The sequence below is a fragment of the Spermophilus citellus genome, assembly GCF_964194105.1.
Source record: "Spermophilus citellus genome assembly, chromosome: 3".
NCBI classification, from domain to species: domain Eukaryota; kingdom Metazoa; phylum Chordata; class Mammalia; order Rodentia; family Sciuridae; genus Spermophilus; species Spermophilus citellus.
The window spans coordinates 86,894,329-86,915,976 of record NC_138184.1 but is presented as its reverse complement, the minus strand read 5'-3'; the positions used below and the strand labels follow the sequence as shown (position 1 = coordinate 86,915,976).

The following is a 21,648-nucleotide window of genomic DNA, read 5'->3' as shown; positions in this document are numbered from 1 at the left end:
GGGGTAACATTTCCTAACAGAAGCTCCTCTGAAGCATGCAGGCCTACTTGCCCTACAGGAGAAGCCCTGGGTTTATTTCTCTAAACACTTATAGATATTGAGAATAGGAAAGGTATTAATTGTCTTGCAAATTAAAAAGGAAAGTCCCAACCCCATGCCAGAACTGAGCTACATCTTCAGTCCTCTTATTTTGGCAGAGTCTTGATAAATTGCCCAGGTTGGTCTCAAACTTTGGAATCCTCCTGCCTCAGTCTCCAGAGTAGCTGGATTATAGCCATGCACCACTATGCACAGCTGGAAAGGTTTTAAACTGCATGTTCAGGTGGCTGCCATGAACCATAGCACCTGAAATAATCTACATTATTCTGGCATCCTACAAAAACTACAGAGATTACTAAGGCAAATGCATCAACTTAGCAAAACATAAACACAAGATAGCTCCATCTTTAAATTACAACATCTTTTACTTAAAAATCCTAAATGTTGGGCTGGGATGTGAACTGGTAGAGTGCTTGCCTGGCATGCATGAGGTCCTGGGTTCAATCCTCAGCATCATGAAAATAAACAAATAATCCTAAATGTTGGAGAATAGGAGCTTAGTTTTTACCACAAACACAAATTGTACACATTTCAACATACTTAAAACGGCTTACAAAGCTGAGTTCCTGCCTACCTTTGCTGCTCTAAGTCACTTCCTCTTATACATCTCTACATTCCAATTGTATAAGCCTCTGTTTTGGTCCTCAAGCGGATCAAATTCCCTTTCTCAGGGTCTTCATCATGGCTGCCCCATCCATTTCTTCTAATCCTTGATCTTTTTTCAGATCCAAAGTAAAACAAGACTTCCACAGGGACATTTTTTTCTTCTTCTTCTTCTTCTTTTTTTTTTGGTGGTGCTGGGGATTGAATCCAGGACCTTGTACATGCGAGGCAAGCACTCTAACAACTGAGCCATATCCCTAGCCCTACAGGAACTTTTCCTTGACCTGCCCCCAACAGCCCAGAAGCCCATGGTGTATGCTGTCATGGCAAGCTATGACAGCACAAATGTCAAAGCCTTTAGCACAAATGCAGTGGTTTTGTATACTGTCATTTAAAAAATTTTATTGAGACTATCCTTAAAAGCAAAAACCATTTCTGTACTAATTGGTATTCATTCCCTACACATCTTGTGCCTAACATATACCAGGTCCCTGGTAAATATGGTGAAGGAAGAAAGGAAGAAATATAAAAATGAACAAGACTATTAAAAAGAAAAAACCTGGGCTGGGGATATAGCTCAAGTGGTAGCGCGCTCGCCTGGCATGCGCAGAGCACTGGGTTCGATCCTCAGCACCTCATAAAAATAAAGATTTTGTGTCCAGGGGGCTGGGGATGTGGCTCAAGCGGTAGCGCACTCGCCGGGTTGAATCCTCAGCACCACATACAAACAAAGATATTGTGTCCGCCGAAAACTTAAAATAAATAAATAAATATTTTAAAAAAGATGTTGTGTCCACCGAGAACTTAAAACATGTCCTGCCTGATGTGATGGGGCACACCTGCAATTCCAGCAACTCCAGAGACTGAAGAAGGATATGAGTTCAAGGCTAGCCTCTACAATGTGTGAATTCAAGGATTAATAGTTGTTTAGGAGTATTAATGTATTTAATAAAAAGTCTGGAATTCAAAAGTAAAAATGCTGTAGACAAGGACAGGGACTGGGGTTGTGGTGCTTGCCTAGCATGTGTGAGACTCTGGGTTTGATTTTCAGCACTGAATATAAATAAATACAATAAAGGTCTATTGACAACTAAAAATATATATTTAAAAAAAAAAGATAGGCTGTACTCTCTCTTTTCCTATACCTGCCAATTTGTATCAATCACCCTAGAATTCCTAAAGAAAGTCTCTTCTAGTCCTCTTTCCATTCAGCTATAACAAAGCTATATAATTCTGACTTCAGTTTTGAGAATATGACATGTCACTTCTGGTTAGCATATCCTGGTGTTTAACAACATGAATTGGTGGGGGGGTTTTTTTGTCTGTTTGTTTTGTTTTATGGGACAGTTCAAAAACGTTATTAATTCCAAATAAATAAGGGATCAAAGTCCTTCTCTTTGTCCTCAAGAACAATTTTAAAAATCCAATTATTGTGAAAAGTATTGTTTTTTTTTTAATTGTAGACGGACACAAACTTTGGAATCCTCCTGCCTCACATGTGCTAGACAAGAGGTCTACCACTGAGCTACAGCCCCAGACCAAGTATTACGTTTTTATAGTTTAAAAAAAAAGGGGGGGTCAGGTGTAGTGGCACATGCCTGTATTCCCAGCAGCTGAGGAGGCTGAAGCAAGAGGATCACAACTTCAAAGCCAGCCTCTGCAACTAAGCAAGGCCCTAAGCAACTTAACAAGACCCTGTCTCAAAATTAAAAACAAAAGGGCTGCAGATGTGGCTCAATAGCAAAGGTCCCATGGGTTCAATCCATGGCGCCATCGCGCACACACAGTGGCAGGCAGCTGTTTCATAAAGATGTAATGAGTCAAATCATGACCCCACCCTGTATGTATCAGCTCTGCCCTCTAAAATATATTCCACAAGAGTAAGAGCATGTGTGAATATGCTGTAATGGGGAAATGTAAATCAGAGATGCATCCCAGCCTTTCCCCACCTGTGTGACCTTAGGCAAATCTGTCTTCAATTCAGAATGAGGGAATTTCTGGCGTTCAAATCCTAGCTCCAAGAAATACTAGCTGAGAGACTATATCAAATTACACAACATCAAGAAAGCTTCAGTTTTCTCATCTGTTTTTTAAAAAACAATTTTTTTAAAGAGAATGTGCTAAGATTAAATGAGATATATCACATAAAGACCAAGGACAATGACCGATATTATTAGTGGTGTATACACTTTAGCTATATTACCCATCTCACAGCGTAGTTGTTGATAGAATCAGATGAGATGGGATTTTACAAATTATGCAATAAAAGCAGAACCAATTGTGCCAGAAACATAGTTAACTGCCCCCCAAAAAAACAAAACAGAAACCTAAATGACCTAAGCCATGCAGAGAAGCTTCTATTTGATAAAAAAATCCCACTATAACCAGGAAGACTACTTTCGCAAAAACCACTGACCTTGAAGCTTCCTCACCATTAACTGAGATAGACCAGGACCATACAACATCTAAGAGGAAAGGAAATGCAAAAGGAACAACTGTCCAATGAGAGAACATCTCAGATACTGTTTCTCAATTCTTTGATTTTCCAATATCAGGGTAGTAAGAGGACATCGACGTCTACCTTAGAGCCTGAGGGTTGAGGTAAGCGTTGTGAAGTCAGAATCACATAAAACGCGGAAGGCAAGATACAGAGAAAACCACAGGCAGATACAGAAAGGAAAAGCACGCCAGCAGCCCGGCGGGCCCCTCTGACACCAACCACTGCTGTCTCTTCGTTGCTATTTTAGGCCCCAAGACCCCCTTCCCCCGCCTCCCACGTGTGCCCAGAGCAGCTGTTTCTCTACCAAATAGCTCTGGACTGGGAGTCTGGGATATTGGGCCTGGGCCTGGATCTGGGTGACCTTGCCTCAGTCCCTGCCCTTCTCTGGCCCTCAGTTTTTGTCCACGTGCACTGAAACCCACCTAGTCCAACAACCCCGTACGTCCAATTCCCTTAAATTAAATAAACAAACAAACTGGAGGGGTATTATCCCCGGTGGGGGTGGGGGGGGCTCTACCACCCTCATGCTGGAGCCGGTTTCCACTTGCAAGGAGACTTTCGGGTCTCTCTCCGAGAGACCGTAATAACGCAGCCGGAGAGCAACTCTGTTCTCTACGCAGGATTCTTCCTACCGGGCCTGCCTGTCAGACCCGCTCTGCTGACCAGCCGCTACCCGGAGCACGCCGCTTCTATCGTAGGGCTCAGGAAGGCTAGGCCGGCGACTACGCGAGGCCCGCGGCTGCGGCCTAGTGGCCCGCGCGCCCGTCCGCCCCGCGCGGTCTCTCCGCGTCCCTCCTGAGTCTTCCCCCCACCCTCGGGCGCCCTCGGCTTGCTGGTTTGGCGCCCAGGCTGGCCCCAGGCACTCACCGTAAATAGGCCGGAGGCGCCTGTCGTTAGGGTCCTGCACATGGCCCCGCGTCGCCATGATGACAAGCGCAGAACCGCAGGGCGCACGCGCGGGGCAGGCCGCCGGGAAGGGGCTGTTAAAGGGCCCGCGTCGATCTCGCTCCTCTATCGCGATAGTCGAGGTCCTGCGACGGAACGCGCCTGCGCGGAGAAAGAAGCATTTACCCCCCCCCCCCCCCACACACACACACCCGCTTCTTTCCTAGGCGCTGTCCTCCCTGTTTTGTTTCGTTGGTAGAATAATGTGGCGAGAAGAGCTGGCTTTGGGGAGTGAAGAGAGGAAGGGAAGAAAGCTCCCAAAGTTAGGGCTGGTCTGCTCCTGTTTGTCCTGTTAACCCTCTGAAGAATCAGACTTGGTTTTGGTTGTTGAGGAGCCGCGAACAGCGACCCACGAGGAGAGGAGAAAAGTGCGGGAAAGACGACTGATCAACAGTAAAAATCTACCAAAAATTCTTCAAGAACTTTCTAACTCTCTCCCCGGAAGGATCCTAGATGAATAGTAATTAGCATTTGCCTAGACACTGTTGCAAGCTCTTTAAGTTCATTTAATATTCATAAAGGTAGAATTATTATTATACAATTTATAGATTATTGAGTATCTTTTGACATGGTCTTTCAGTGTTCATGGAACTGTATTTGTAGTGGGAAGACAATAAGTAAAATGCTATATTAGAGGATGATAAGGTGCTGCTGTGAAAAAAATGAAGCAAGGGTTGTTGGTGCATGGACAGGGAAAGCACAGCTGAGAAAATGATAGCCAACAAAGCGTTAACCGGAAGTGGAGGGAGCCTGGTTGGTGTGCAAAGCTCCATGAGGTCGTGAGCTACCACCAGGTCAGTCCTCTTCACTGTGAATCAAACCAACGTCTTTCTGCGACAGTCCACCCCCTCCCTGCCTTATCATAGACCCAGCACAGTTATCAGCCTTAATGAGCCAGGATCAATTCATTCTACTGATGTTATGTCTTCTCTTTTCTGGCCCTTTAACTGCCCCCCAGAATGATATTCCAGCTTTAGGTGACATCAGAAACATGAGTTTCCTAGAGTTATATCCCCAGAGGTTCTAATTCAATTACCCCAGAGATCATTTTTTTGAGAAATACTGATTAAGTGATCTAATTCAAGAGTCTTCAGAATCCAACAGAAAAGCTAGCTTTCAATTGCAATTAAAATTTTAGGGCTGGTCTGGCACAGTGGTGCACACCTGTAATCCCAGCAACTTGGTAGGCTGAGGCAGGAGGATCACAAATTTAGCAATTTATTGAGACCCTGTCTCAAAAATTAAAAAATGACTAGGAATGTAGCTCAGTGCCCCTAGGTTCAATCCCCAATATAAATAAGTAATTGGGGCTGAGGTTGGAGCTCAGAGATAGAGCTCTTGCTTAGCAATCATGAGACCCTGGATTCTATCCCAGAACAACACAAACCAAAAACAAACAGACGAAACCTTAAATGCACATATACTGAGGGGGAACAAAACATAGATCAATGGAATCAACGGATATTGAGTTACTTAAGCATGCTGGTGTGCAATTGTAATCAAAGAAAAAACCTAAAAAACCCTGTAGCTTTATTTTTTCCCCCAAGTATTTTATTTATTCTTTTTAGCTATACATGACAGTAGACTGTATTTTGACATATCACACATACATGGAGTATAGCTTCCTTTTCTTGTGGTTGTACATGATATGGAGTTACACTATTGTGTATTCATATATGAACATAGGAAAGTTATGACCAATTCATTCTACTGTCTTTTCCTTTCCCATCCTCCCTCCCTTCCCCATTCCCCCTCTGTCCAATCTGGTGAACTTCCCCTCCCCACCATTGTGAGTTAGCATTTGCATATCAGAGAGAATATTTGACCTTTGGTTTTTTAGGATTGGCTTATTTCACTTAGCATGATAGCCTCCAGTTTCACCTATTTAAAATGCCATAATTTCATTCTTCTTTATGGCTGAGTAATATTCCATTGTGTATATATAACCACATTTTCTTTATTCATTCATCTATTGAAGGGCACCTAGGTTGGCTCCATAGCTTAGCTATTGTGAATTGAGCTATTATGAACATTGATGTGGCTGTGTCACTGTAGTACACTGATTTCAAGTCCTTTGGGTGTATGCGGAGGAGTGGGATAACTGGGTCAAATGGTGCTTCCATTCAAAGTTTTCTGAGGAATCTCCATACTGCTTTCTAGAGTTGTGCTTCATTAGCTTTTTAGTAAACTTTAAAAATCATTAATTTTAGAGGTCACACTGCTGAACAAAATATTATTAGTCTGTTGATAATCCTAATCACTGCCTAGGAAAGCTTGCAGCGGGATAGGAAAGACTCTATTAAAAAATGTGATGATGAAGGAAATTGAGAGGGGAGTGTCCACTTTCCTTACCTCCAAACTTTAGGTGAGAATCAAAGCAGAGTGACCTTTGTTGTAAAATAAAAGTATGCACAGGGTGCAGTGCTCATGCCTGTAATCCCAGCAGCTCAGGAGTCTGAGGCAGGAGGATTATGAGTTCAAAGCCAGCCTTAGCAATTTAGCGAGGCCCTAAGCAACTTAGTGAGACCCTGACTCTAAATAAAATATAAAAAGGCCTGAGATGTGGCTTAGTGGTTAAGCATCCCTGGGTTCAATCCCTGGTACCCAAAAAAATAATGATGATAAAATAAAAGCCTGCACTCATAAAACAGCTGAAAAATTCACCTACACAATGGGCATGCTACATATCCTGTATATTCCCCTTCACCAGCCCTGCTCATAGAGCCTCCATTGTATCCTGGCCTGCCATCACCAAGGAGTATGTAAGTAATAAAATGTGCAAACCCTCTCTGTTGAGTCTTTCTTTGGGATCAGTAAATAGTAAGCTGGGGGATTCACTGCCTTGGGGCTAAATAATTGGCAGAGTCCAAAAAGGGGGACATGTTGAGTTGATTCCAGAGTTAGGAAAGGACATGGGGTCTATGGGGGAAATCCGGAACTGGCCACAAGCCTTGATGTGGTTGGAAGTGGCATCGCTACTGGAGGGATGGGGACCACCACATGAGTACAGGGGCACACTGAAAATGTCAGTGAAAGGAAATAACATCCAAAGTACTAATAGGAGAGTGAAAGGAAAGAAAGTTATGTTGTGATATAAGTGGCATGGCCCCTGCTGTGTCCATTAGAGTTGGCCACAGACCAGGAAGTAGCTACTCAGGCTCAACTCCATAGAGTACAGGAAGAATTAAAACCAGAAAGAGACCCATTTAGCACAGGGTGACAAGAATGTGCTATCATAGCAGAACTTGCTGAGAAGCACCGGTTGTGGTGGTGCACAGCTGTAATCCAGAAACATGGGATGCTGAGGCAGGAGGATGGCAAATTCAAGGCCTAGCCTCAGCAACTTAGAGAGGCCCTAAGCAACTTTGCAATACCCTCTCTCAATTAAAAAAAAAGTGGGGGGACACTGTGGATGTGGCTCAGCAATTAAACACCCCTAGGTTCAATCTCTGGTATCAAAAAAAAACCAAAAACTTGCAGGGAAGCATCTGCAGGTCAGGTCATGACATGCTATTGTTCTAAATTAAGGGGACATCATAAGCCCAGAAACTGTATTAGGAAGATGGTGACTAGTGAAAACTGGGACCTGCAAATATGGGGTCCACTCAGGGAGTTCACTAGTTCCAGTGACTCAGAAAGTGAGATGAAGGGTGAAGATATAATAGAAGCTAGACAAGCAATGGACCAAAAATTAAAGACCTGGCAGGAGCTACCTTAAGGGGCAGATGCAGATTTGCTTGTCAGTCCAGAGATACTTACATATCATCCTTAGACCAGATTCTCACCATGGAGCTGGTGGAATTGGGATTCAAGTTCAGGCAGAAGATGAAAGTGTGCCTGGCCTATGGCTGTGGCTCAATGGTGGAGCACTTGCCTAGCATGTGTTAGGCACTGGGTTTGATCCTCAGCACCACATAAAAAAATAAATAAAATAAAGGTATTATGTTCACCTACAACTAAATATATATATATATTTAAAAAAAAAAGAAAATGAAGGTGTGCCTTCATGGTTGCTCTACTTGTAGGACACTGGAGCAGATGGGATAACATTGAATGATTTAGAATTCTCTAAAATGGCTTCAGGTCAATGCCACTTTTGAAAGTGTGGGGCCAGGGCTGGAGATGTGGCTCTAGCGGTAGCGCGCTCGCCTGGCATGCGTGCGGCCCGGGTTCGATCCTCAGCACCACATACAAACAAAGATGTTGTGTCCGCCGAAAACTAAAAAATAAATATTAAAAAAAAATTCTCTCTCTCTCTCTCTCTCTCTTTCTCTCTCTAGGAAAAAAAAAAAAAAGAAAGTGTGGGGCCATTACTAACATGACTGCTTCTTGTCACCTGCAATATATGGCCATATTCAGGAGATACTCCTACACCCAGAGGCCCCTGGGGCTCTGTGGAAGAACTACAGAGCTATTTGCAGGAGCTGGGGATGAAACACTGTATTTATGTGCAGCCTTTCCCAGGACTGGACAGTATGACTTTCACTGATGGAATGAGGGATGCTATGTATAACATGCTGCCCTGTCACTATTATCCCCATTAGTAGGTCAGTGCCTCCAGCAAGCAGTGCAACTGATAGAAGACCTAGCGGGAGACAGATTGCAGGAAAAAAAAAAAAAAAAAAAAAGAAGAAGTCTGTAAAACTCAGCCAAACCCAGAAGGACCACTTTGATACTCCCATAAACAGGTGTGGGTGAACTTAATATAGCAGGAGTGGGTAAAAAGAAAACAGGTGAACAACCTAATGCCAACCTGGTACAGTTATGGAAACGATTACCAAAGGACAAAAGATTTTAGTCATCACCTCTCAATAAGGAAAAGAAAAAGGAGAGAGTCCTAAAGTTAAAATGGACTCCTACTCCAAAAAGAGAAAGACAAGCTTCTCCTGTTAAGAGATGTAATAAAAACAGAGCTCACAGCTCACCATGAGTTGTCTTTGAGCCTTTGGTGGTGAGCTGACTAGGTGGAAGGTCGAGATTCACTGATGGAGCCCTGTCTCTAGACCAGGGGCCATATATAGAATTGGCAATGATTGGTCTTCAAATGATATTCAGAGCTAACAGCATTAGTGGACAAGAAAACTGGGTGTCCATTGTTATAGGGTAATCCTGACAAATTCTCAGGGAGGTGAGCTGTTATCAACGGATTTGGGGAAAAACAGTGAGAGTCCAAGCCATAATGTTGAATGCAGCTTGGATGACTGTTGCCAATACATTGTAAATATTGATATCTTGTGGAGTAAATACCTAAAAATTACCTCAAGGGAGTTCCATTTGCATTGTTAGGGATTAAACATGTCAGCTGTAAAGCCAGTATTATGGGGGCATGCTGAATACACCCCTATTGTTTTGCCTGCACCCTACTGATTGTTGCTACCAGACAATATGGGCTTCCCAGTGGCCACCAAGAGATAATGGAGACCATACATGAATTGGCTAAAGTAAACATAATTTGCCCATAATTTGTCCACAGCTCTTTTAACTCCCCCATGTGACTGGTTAGAAAGCAGAATGGAACTTGATGCATGGGAGTGGATTACAGAGAATTAAATAAGGTGATCTCGCCACTCTATGCAGAGCAGTTCTCAACATAGCCACTATTCTAGAAGAGCTAAGTATTCAACTGGGAACATATGGCTTCTTTTCTTTGTTCTTTCTTTCTTTCTTTTTCTTTTCTTTTCTTTTTTTTTTCTTTTTTCTTTTTTTTTTTTTTTTTTTTGGTACCAGGGCTACTTAACCACTGAGCCACATCTCTAGCCCTTTTTATGTTTTGAAACAGGGTCTCGCTAAATTGCTGCTTAGGGCCTCATTAAATTGCTGAGGCTGGCTTTGAATTCATGATCCTCCTGCATCAGCCTCCTGAGTCACTGGGATTACAGGAATGCACTACTGCACCTGGCTTACTAATGTCTTCTTTATCATAGATGTAGCCTTGGAGTCAAGACCTATCCTTCATATGGGAAGACCAACACTGGAGGTTTGTTGGTGTTGCCTCAAGGACATCTCCAATTACCCCACTTTGTATTGTGGTATGGTAGCAAACCTGGTCCCTCTGCTGGTAAAATGTTTATATAATGATCATATCTGATTCTCTTTCAGTGCTCACCAAGGCTACCTCCATGCTTTTGACTCACTTGCAAAGGAAAGGATGAACTGTGAACCTTGACGAAGTGTGGGCCCCTGACTTATGGATGGAATTGGTTTTTTTTTGGGGGGGGTCCCAGGGTTTGAACTCAGGGATGCTGTACCACTGACCTTCATCCCCAACCTTTTAATTTTTCTTTTTCTTTCTTTTTTTTTTTTTTTTTTTGAGACAGGGCCTCATTAAGTTGCTGGGACTGGCCTTGAACTTGCCGTTCTTTTGCATCTGGCTCCCTAGTCACTGAGATTACAAGCGTGTGCCACCATGCCTCATTCATGGGTGAAATTCTTGGGTATTGGTCCGGTAAGACAAAGGTTGTACCTCAGGCTGTTAGTCGAGGTTTCAGGTGTTTCCACTTCCCTACATACTAAAGCAAATGCAATAATTTGTGGAGCTACTGGGTGTGGGAGTGCTTTCCCCCCTCATTTGACTCAGTCATTATAACCCCTTTAGCGTTTGGTAGAAGGGGTACAGTAAGGGACTAGACTGTCTGGCATACGGAGGCTTTACATCAGGCCACATAAACAGTACAACAGACACGAGCCCTCGGGACGCTAGGCACATTGAAACCTGCTGAACTTACCACCCATGTCACTCCAGACAGCTTTGGATGAGGTTGTGGCAGCGAATTAAGGGACATAAGAAAGACCCCCACTAGATGTGGCTCAGTTTTAGTGCCCCCTTATAGAAGGGGGCATAAAAAAATGTTATAGCATGTTAGAAAGATATGCTGTGTGCCATTCATACTGCTCTTCTTGCCCTGGAGCCCATCACCAGAGGAGCACTGGGTGAGGTATTATTGGTGGAGATAAGTTGACTGGAGGAGGCCCCAACAGACGAAATTGCCACTTGGCTACATTACAGGTTAAAATATGCAGGATGAAAGACTGTGGGCAGCTGTGACAGGCTGGGGACTGCCCATAAATATTGCTGATGTTGCTGTTGCGTGCCAGACTGTTTTGCCTGCTCTCAGCGCTACCTACAGTGACCGGATGCCACCAAGGTCATATCAAGAGGTGGCATCTGCTGGGCTTGGTGGCCTGTGTCTATAATCCCAGCGGCTCAGGAGGCTGAGGCAGGAGGATCGTGAGTTCGAAGCCAGCCTCAGCAAAAGCGTGGCACTAAGCAACTCTTTTAGAGAGCTGGTCTCTAAATAAAATAGGGCTGAGGATGTGGCTCAGTAGTCGAGTGCCCTGAGTTCAATCCCTGGTACTGTCCCTCCAAAAAAAGAGGTGGCATCCCTCTTCAGCAATGATAAACACACTACATTGGCCCTCTCCCATTTTCAGAAGGGGCCCAATATGCATTGTGTGGACACTGTTATGGCTTGATGCAAGCCTTCCCCAGCAAAAGATTCCACCAAAAGACAACTATTAAGGAACTGATCAGCCGAGTGGCATGTATGGCTCATCACAGGTGATTGAGAGTGACCAAGGAAACCATTTCACAGGCCATCACACATCAAAGTGGGTCCAAGACCAGGACATCCCATGAATTTTGCAGCTGCCATACAATCCAACAGGAGCTGGAATAAATGCCCTGCTGGCCCAAGCCTCAGGACTCAGGGCAGCTCTCTGCAGGGTTGGGCTGCCTGCCTACCTGAGGCTCTCAGGACACTAAATAAGAAACCCAGACCTCAGCAGTCTGCAGCCATTTCTATGTTATCTCACCCAGGACCACCACAGTGGAGGTCACAGATAAAGAATACCTCCACTGATTTTCTTAAACTAATGTGGGGCACAAGGAATAACTTACTGTTGTAGGGTCCTCAAGACATTATATAGGAAAAAAGAAGTATTAGATAGCCATGAACTGTACAGGTTAGCCCCCAGTGTTTTGCCCTACTGACTCCTTGCAGAGCGGGAGAATACCTAAGCTGACAAGCAAAGCCTCTGTGTTGGGAACATGGCCCTCATAAGTACAGGTGATGACAGGGAACAGTTTGCATTAGCTCAAGATAATTATATATTCCAGAGGTGTCTTATTCCTTCTGTACCCTTGAAGTACAAACAGATGTTAGGATGGAACACTTACCCAGGAGAAGCTACTGTGCAGGTTCCTTTACCAACACAAGATGGTACAGAAGCCTGGATGCTGCCTCCCGGAGCTGTTTCACCATTTTTAGTGTCTATTAAATATTTGTCATATTCTCCACAGGTCAGCGACAAGTAACCTATTCTAGACCGGAACATAAGTTGCACATCATGCCAACCAGACCAACTGTTGGATCTTCTCAGAACACCCTATGACTGAAGCACAAAAACTTCCCCAACCTGCAAAAGAGGTGGAAGAGACTTATTGACACAAAGCTAGACTGAACACAGTCACCCACCAAAATGGCCCTCATAGGCTTACACTAAATAAAAGGTTTTTGCTTTGATTAGAAAGAAAATCACATACCTCTGGAGTGCCTGAGACGGCTTTCTTTTGTGTCACCAGCATGGTCATGATAACAAGGAAGTGGGCTTTCTGTCTGACCCTCTGGGTGAGAACACCATCAACGCCACAGATCTCCTCAGTCTCTCACCACCTCACTCATGGGTTTCCCCCGCTGCTGTGGGGTGCACTGTGGATGTGTGGACCCTGTGGACGGCTTTCCCTGCCTTATATATCAAGGACAGGATGATGTACTTGGGGATGGCCTTAGATCCCAGCCCAAGTTCTGCCTCTTCTGCCACATATACCTAGTAACTGGGAAAGCATGAAGGTGCCAGGCCACCTGTGGTTCCATCCATTAGCTCCGCTTTTCCCACAAGCTGCAGTGATGATGTGGAAACTCAGGTCTCTGTTTAGCCCCTTCCCCCCCGCCCCCGCACGGCTCAAGCTCTTCCTTAGCCAAAACATGCCACAACCTTGTTAATGGAGGAAACTACACAGAAAAGAAACTACACAAAATAGGATGGCATTCAATATGCTTATGACTGTGCAAGGCAGAGTACGTGCATTCTTGGGGACAGAATACTGTGCTTATATATCTGGTAATGAACACAGTATTACCCATGATTTAACCCACGTGTCTAAACAAATGAATGTTAATGATGCCCTTTCCATTGATCCTTTTCCCTGGACATGGTGCCATCCGTTCTATGTTATCTTACTAGCCCTGGCATGCCTGCTGATAGGTTCTTGATCTCTGTACTACTGTTGTGGATTACACATGCCATGTGCCTCCAGAGACCTGTCCTGAGGGCCTTGGTGGAGACTTGGGATGGTGTGAGATTGTGAGGGGCTTATGGGGATTCAAGGCACTAAAAGGGTAGAGTGTTAGGTCAGACACTAATCAGAACCTAGGAAAGCTTGCAGTGGGATAAGAAGGACTCTAAAAAACATTGATAATGAGCTGGGTATGGTAGTGCATGCCTGTAATCTCAGCAGTTTGGGAAGCTGAGGCGGAGGGATTGCAAGTTCAAGGTTGGTGTCAGCAATTTACCAAGACCCTCAGTAACTTAGTGTGAGAGACTATCTCAAAACAAAAAAAAATAAAAAAAAAAAAATAAAAAAGGGCTGGGGATGTGGCTCAGTGGTTAAGTGCCCCTGGGTTCAATCCCCAGAACAACAACAACAACAACAAAAAAAAATGATAATGATGAAACGAAGAGGCGAAACTGGCCACTTCTTTTATTTTATCTCTAACCTTTAGAGGAGAATCAAATCAGAGTGACCTTGTTTGTAAAATAAAAGCGACTAATAAAACAGCTGAAGAGCCACTGGCACAGTGGGCATACAACCTGCCCCATATATTCCCTGGGCTTGGAGGCACAGGTGCAGATCTCCTCTGCTTCTCAACCTGCCACCATCCTGGACTGTGTAATAACATGTCCAACCCTCCGGCTTTAGTCCTCCAAGTTCTTTCTTTGGGGTGAATAAACAGCACACTGGATGGAGTTTTTGCAGCCCTGGGGCTGAACATTAGCCCCCTACTAGTTTTGCTGTAGATGACACTTTTGCATGATGCCATTGCCTAAGTTACTTTTTTGGTTTTTTTGGGGGGAGGGTACCAGGGATTGAACTCAGGGGCACTCAGCCTCTGAGCCATACTCCCAACCCTATTTTGTATTTTATTTAGAGACAGGGTCTCACTTAGTTGCTTAGCACCTTGCTTTTGCTGACGCTGGCTTTGAACTTGTGATCCTCCTGCCTCCACCTCCCAAGCTGCTGGGATTATAGGCATGCACCACCATGCCTGGCCGTAGTTACTTCTGAGGAACTTGAAAGTCACTTTTGCTGCAAGTACTGACAGTTCACTTAGGCCTGAAAAAATGTCCAACAGGTGGGTAAAACAGGAGGAAAACACTTGTCCTCTCAGCTCTCACATTGTATTGGTCTCCTTTGCTACCTTAATCTTTGGATCAGATGGTGGTTTCTGTTCATGACTAAAAGGCTCAGGGGTCACTCCAGGTAAACTGGGCTAACTGGGATGGGCAAAATAACCACACAAGAGACACAAATACCTTTTTCTTTGGGGTCGCTGTGATGGCTCCTCTGACCTTAAGGGACCACAGGAAGAGAGAGGAGAGAGAGAGAGAGAGAGAGAGAGAGAGAGAGAACACACACACACACACACACACACACACACACACACGCTGACCCCTTTTATTGAGGAGAAGCCATTCAAATGAGGCAAGGAGTCAGATTTCAGGGTGCTGAGTCTATCTTCATGATGTCCACTGTCAGCAGGTTGACTGACATCTGGGTAGGCCACACCCAAGGGCACAGTAAGAAGGGGACACACACAAGGCACTTCCATGTAACATTCCATCCTAAACAGGGCAAGGGGTTATATTACAAAGGAACAGGTAAGCGTAGCTTCACCCATGGGGCTATAGGAAGACAAGCCTTGGCAGGAAGACCCAAGTCACTCAAACCCTAGAAGAGCGGGGCAGTCTAGCAGCATGGGTGCCTGATGCCACATGGCCCAGCAGGGGAGTTAACTTAGTCACATGTGAGGTTGGTCTCCCACAATAAGATTTCTGCTCAGTTCTGCAGGTAGTTGTAGAAATTTAACATTTAAGGAATGTTTATCTGGGGCTGGAAATACAAGATTGATCTAAAATTACATAATCTCTCTCCACCTCCTTTAAGGCTAAAGACACTAAAATAAGGGTAACTAACATATTTTTGAAATTTAATGGGGGCATCACAACCTGTGATTGTGTGTGTACCAACCATCAGGATTCACAACATCCTATTCCACACTACTGGAGAGGCACTTAGAAGTCTCTGGTTGAGTCCTTTCCTAACATAAGCCCTGCTTCTTTCCCCCTTACCTGAGGATAAAAGGAGCCTGAAACATTTCCCAGGGCACTAGCTTACCATCTTCTTGTTTTCATGGCATTCCAAATATTTTTTCCCCTCATTCCAAAAACTTGCCTTCAATTCACCTCTTTTCTTTTTTCTTTATATATATATATATTTAATTTTTTTATAAATATTTTATTTATTTATTTTTATGTAGTGCTGAGGATCAAACCCAGGGCCTCGCATGTGCTAGGCGGGTGCTCTACCGCTGAGCCACAATCCCAGCCTTCTTTTCTTTTTTAAATGCTTTTTTTAAATTGCAGATGAACACAGTAATTTTATTTATTTTTATGTGGTGCTGAGGATCAAAGCCAGTTCCTCACAAGTGCTAGGCAAGTGCTCTTCTACTGAGCCACTATCCCAGCCCCAACTCACCTCTTTTCAAGCAGCAAGTAAACAGACTTGGTTTGGTAATACTATTTTATACTAGGGTGACTATCAATAGGTGAATATAAATAATGATCATGTATCAGCTATTTCATTAAGCTAGAAGAATAAATTTTGAAAATTTTCACCATAAAGAAATGATAAATGTTTGAGAAGATATGTTTAACCTGATTTATACATTAAATGATGTATACATTACATGGTGCTGGCTGCAGTGACATATGCCTATGATCCCAGAGGATCCTTGGGAGGCACAGGCAGGAGGTTTGCAAGTTCGAGGCCAGCCTTGGCAACTTCGTGAGAGAGGCCCTGTCTCAAAATAAAAAATTAAAAAGGCTAGGGATGTGGCTCAGTGATTAGGTGCCCCTGGGTTCAATTCCTAGTACCCAAATAAATAAATGAATAAATACAAATAAAAATTTTAAAAATCAAAAGCATGGGGGACGTCATGAACATGTCAAAGAGACATTTAAGCTAGCTTAAATAATCTGAAAGAGCTCCCAATAGCCAAAACTAGAATTACTTGAGCAATAAATAAGTAACCTGGATGGGTATGGCAGTGCTCACTTGTAGACTCAGGAGTCTGAGGCAGGAGGATCACTTGAGCCCAAGCCTGGGCAACATGTAAGATCTTGTCTCAGAAAAACTTAGGCCCTGCCTCAGACTGACAGAATCAGAATCTCTAGGACTAGGACTGATCAATCACTGTTTTTACAAGCCCTTTGTGAGCTGTGACAGTTTGAGAATGACACAGTTTGAGAATCACACTCTCTGATTTAGATCAGAGATGGGCAAACTATGACCCCTGGGCCAAATCTAGTTTACTCCCTGTTTTTTTGTGAGCCAGTGATGGTGTTTATATTTTTAAATGGATGAAAAAAATAAAAATGATGTTTTATGACATGTAAAAAATACGTAAAAGTCAAATGTCAGTGTTCATAAATAATTCTCATTTGTGGTGTTAAGGATCAAACCGAGGACCTAACCTTGTGCATACCAGACAAGCATTCCACCATTGAGCTACACCCTCAGCTTCCAATAAAGTTTTTCAGAATGTAGCCACGACCATGCATTTCTGCATTATGTATGGCTGCATTCCTGTTTTTGTTTGTTTGTTTGTTTTGTTTTGTTTTGTTTTGTTTGTTGGCATGGTGTGGAATTTGGAAGGATTGAACCCAGAGTCACTTTATCCCTGGGCTATATCCCCAGCCCTTTCTAGTTTTATTTTCATTGATTTGTTTTTTAATTTTTGGTACCTGAGATTGAATTCAGGGATGTTTAATCACTGAGCCACACTCAACCCTTTTTAATATCTTATTTAGAACTGGGTCTCATTGAGTTGCTTAAGGCCTTCCTAAATTGCTGAGACTGGCTTTGAACTCATGATCTTCCTGCCTTATCCTCTCGAGCTACTGAAATTACCAGTGTGTGCCACCACGCCAGGCTCTATTTTTATTTTTTGATACAGGGTCTTACTAAATTGTCCAGGCTGGACTTGAACTTGCCATGTTCTTGCCTCAGCCTCCTGAGTAACTGGGATTTCAGGCATGCACCACTGTGCCTGGCCAGGATCTCCCTAAGTTACTTAGTGCCTCACTGAGTTGCTGAGGCTGGCCTCTAGCTTGTGATCATCTTCCTGCCTCCACCTCCTGAGTCACTAGAATTACAGGCAAGTGCCACAGCACCAGGATATGGCTTACATTCCTGCTACAACAATAGAGTTTAGAAGTTGCAACAGTTACTATATGGTTTACAGCCTAAATTATTTACTATCTGGTCAGTTACAGAAAAATTTTGCCAGCCCCTGCTCTGCGTTAATGGAAGGCTTTAACTCCCAGAATGAAGTGGCCAGGCAAAATACAACACAATATTTATATATATTATTTTATATATTCATATATTATTGTTTACCTGAAATTCAAATTTAACTGGGTGTCCTGTATTTCCGTTTGCTAAATCTGACAATCCTACCCCAGGGGCAACTCTATGCATCCAAAACTAACAAAAATGAAGGACTGGCCATGTGTGGTGGCACATACCTGTAATCCCAGCAGCTCAGGAAGCTCATGTGTTCAAAGGCAGGAGGATCCTGTTTTCAAAGCCAGCCTCAGCAAAAGCGAGGCACTAAGCGACTCAGTAAGACCCTGTCTCTAAATAAAATACAAAATAGGGCTGGGGATGGGGCTCAGTGGCTGAGTGTCCCTGAGTTCAACCCTTGGTACCCTGCCCCCCAAAAATGAAGGACTGGAACCTCAGGTGGTCTGAGTCTAGGATCACCCTGAGATGTTATTACCAGATATGACCTGCCTGAAGTTAGGCTTGGATGAGGGAAAGAGGGAAAAGATCTGGGGTTCACCTTTGGTGCAGGTGAAGGAGGTGGGTGAGTCACTTGAGTTTCAAGAATTTCCCAGAATGGAAAAATACAACACAGTCAAGGGAGGTCCGGGAAGGCTCCCGGCTGGGGCTGTGCCTACTAAACTATGTTCTTAAGTTACCTTTGTGTCATGGCCTTAAAGGAACCCTGACAGGCTTGGCATCCATCTTCAAGCTTAGCAAGGCCAGAGGGTGCTGTGGACCTCCTCATAGAAGCTTCTAGAACCTCAGGTCATTGCTTCAGTGGGATAGATTTCCTTTTATCCCGAGAGCCTGTTAAGCATCCAAGTAAGATGAATAGGTCTTTCTCTCTCCCCATTGAAACAGACTGAATTTGGGGCCCTCCCATATGAAATTGGGAAGAGCTTCCTCAGGCTTCCCCAGGCTGTGACTCCCCACCTTGACAGGCGCCAAAGAAAATGGGAATGGAGATCGTCCACTTAGGCCTGCAACACAGGCTGGCCAACGGTGAGGCTGGTGGGGATTAGATTGCTTCTCCCCAGTTTGATCAAACTGCAATAACTTCCTTTCTCCATCTTTTGTCTATTTCTTATGTGAGTGCACTCTGAATTCAGCCAGCTGGGATCAAGACAGTGCCCCTGCGTAGGCTGCCAGTAATACCACGCCTATCCCTTGTCCTCAGGGCTAAGAGTAAAGCAATGTCCCAGCTGTGGGCCAGTTGTTACCTGCTCCCTGGGAGACAGCTTCCACACTCTTTAGCAGGCCTAAGTCATTTCAAGTAACAAATGAGATGACCAAAGGAAGCCAAAGCCCATCCTTGCTATACGATTCGGATCTTGAATATATATATATATTTGGTGGTGCTGGGGATTGAACCCAGGGCCTTGTGCATGTGAGGCAAGCACTCTGCCAACTGAGCTACATCCCCAGCCCCAGAACTTGAAAATCTTAGGATGACAGTAGGGAAAATTAAGTGGTGGCTTCCATTTGCTCAATTTAGACACAAGGGAACCCACCCTTCATTTGGTAGCAGGTTTATTCTTGTGAGAAACTCTCTTCCTAGAGGACAGTGAGATATGTGGGTGCCTTGTGCCTGACCAGCAAGGAACCCTGAAAGGTGGACCTTGTGATTTGGACATGGTGGTTCTTGTGTCTTTTCTGTTATCTTTGTTTTCCTCTTCTGTCTTGATGGATGTGTTCTACTATCTAATCCTAATCCTTACAGAATAAACAGAACTGGGACATATTTCACAGTTTTTCTGGTTGGTTTCCTGCACTTTGGGCAGTAGAATAAATAGCAACTCTGGCTCTGAAATCAAACAGATTTGGCTCTGAATCCAGGGTCTGACATTTATCAACTGTGTGATCCTAAACAAGTAACTGGACATCTTTGTGCCTTAGCTTCTTTATTTGGAAAATTATAATAATAAATGGACCTATCTCACAGAACTGGTATGAGGAATAAGGGTATTAATAAGGAAAAAGGGGATCTCCCATAATATCTAGAACACAAAGTACAAAATAGACACAGATTAAAGGTACACAGAACCTGGAACCAAGAGTATTGATAAACTGCGTAAGGTCTTGGTTTGGCCAGTAGTTCAAGGTGTAAATATTCTCCAGCAGAAAAGGAGAGAATGGGAACCAAACCCTCTTTCTAGCTCCATCTCTTCTGTTCAGCAGTGGCTCTCCCCAGCATATCCAATTGTGTCCACCAGGTGGCACATTATCCAGGCAGTTTTTGGGTAAAGGATGTTGCATTATCATTGCTGAATAAAACAGCAAATTCAGGTTTTGTCTGGCACATTTTTATAATTTTTACACTCAAATTTATTGGAGTACAATTTTTTTTTATTTTCTTGTCACTTTTTAAATTTTTCTTCTTAGATATACATGACAGTAGAGTATAGAGGTACAATTTATATACCGTAAAATTCACCTTCTTAAAATATTAGGCTAGTCATCTGTAATCCCAGATAATTGGGAATTTGAGGCAAGAGGACTGCAAGTTGAAGATCAGCCTGGGTGATTTAGTGATACTGAGATTCTGTCTCAAAATTAAAATTAAAAGAGGGCTGGAAATGTAGCTCAGTGGTAAAGCACCCCTGGATTCCATCTCCAGTACCCCTAAATAGATAAATTTAGACAATTTTATTTGAAAGATGGTCAAAAGCTCCCCTTCCCATTTCCCACTGCCCCTACCTTCATCCTACCTCTTAAACCTCTGGGTCTTGGCAGTGTGGATGGGACCAGCCAGCATTCTGCTGCTGGGGAAGGCTGGGGGGGGGGTGGTGGAGGGCAAGTCTCCAGGGCAGCCAAAAGCAAATAAAAATTTCACAAATGTTCTCAATCTATGCACATGCCTTTGTAAATTTTTTTCCACCTATCACTTGGATAAATATTTCTTAACTGCACTTTGCAAAAGTTGTACCAATTGGCACTCTCACCAGCAGCATGTTAAAAGTTAGTCTTACCAGATGCAGTGGCGCACGCCTGTAATCCCAGTGACTGAGAAGCTGAGATAGAAGGATCACAAGTTCAAAGCCAGCCTCAGCAATGGTGAGGCACTAAGCAACTCAGTGAGACCCTATCTCTAAATAAAATACAAAATAGGGCTGGGGGTGTGGTTCAGGTGGAGTTTCACTCAATTGCTGAATGTCTCTCTAAATTGCTGAGGCTGACCTTGAATTTGCAATCCCTCTACTTCAGACTCTTGAGTTCTTGGATTATAGGAATGGGCCACCCCACCCAGTTATTCTTTTTATTTTTTAAATTTTGAGAAAGGATCTCACTAAATTTCCCAGCTTGGCCTGAAATTTGGGATCCTCCTGCAGAGGATCCTCTTTGTAGAGTTGCTGAGATTACAGGCATTCGCCATTGTGCCTGGAAAAAGTTTAGTTTTTTTTTTTTTAGCCTTTCCCTAATCCAATATCATTTTAAAATGTATTTATTCTCTGACTATTTTATAGCTTCATTTTTAATATGTAAATTCTGATCCATTTGGAATTTATTTCCACATGAATAATGAAATAGAACTCAAGTTTTAATTTTTTTTCCAGTTGCAACAAACCTTACCTATTGAATAATCCAATTTTTTTTCCACAATGTACACAATGCTCTCTTTATCACATACTAAATTTCCATATGCATTTCTTTCTAATCATGGAAAGTCTTACAGGCTCCACTGAAGAGCAAGTCAAAGATGAGGGCCTTAACAAAGGAATCCAGAACTGGCTGGAGTCTGTTTTCTGAGCCTCTCAGAGAGAGCCTGGTCAGCTGTATGTTGGCTATTGAATGTCAAGGAGATGGTCCTTTTATTTGAGATAAAGTAAGCATGGGG

General features: G+C 43.5%; 1 protein-coding gene across 6 annotated transcripts in view; it reads right to left on the bottom strand.

Moving 5' to 3' along the window:
- NAA25 (N-alpha-acetyltransferase 25, NatB auxiliary subunit) overlaps positions 1-4,174 on the bottom strand; it is a 75,340-nt gene extending 71,166 nt beyond the window's left edge. For 5 of the 6 annotated variants that reach the window (XM_081283396.1, XM_081283399.1, XM_081283400.1 and 2 more), the window contains exon 1: positions 4,070-4,155. In XM_081283396.1, coding sequence (XP_081139522.1) covers positions 4,070-4,127 — 58 coding nt within the window. In that variant the 5' untranslated portion in view covers positions 4,128-4,155. Of the gene's footprint in view, positions 1-3,118; positions 3,292-4,069 lie in introns of all 6 variants that reach the window. The other variant, XM_081283397.1, reaches the window with a different exon arrangement.
- Positions 4,175-21,648: the final 17,474 nt, after the last annotated feature.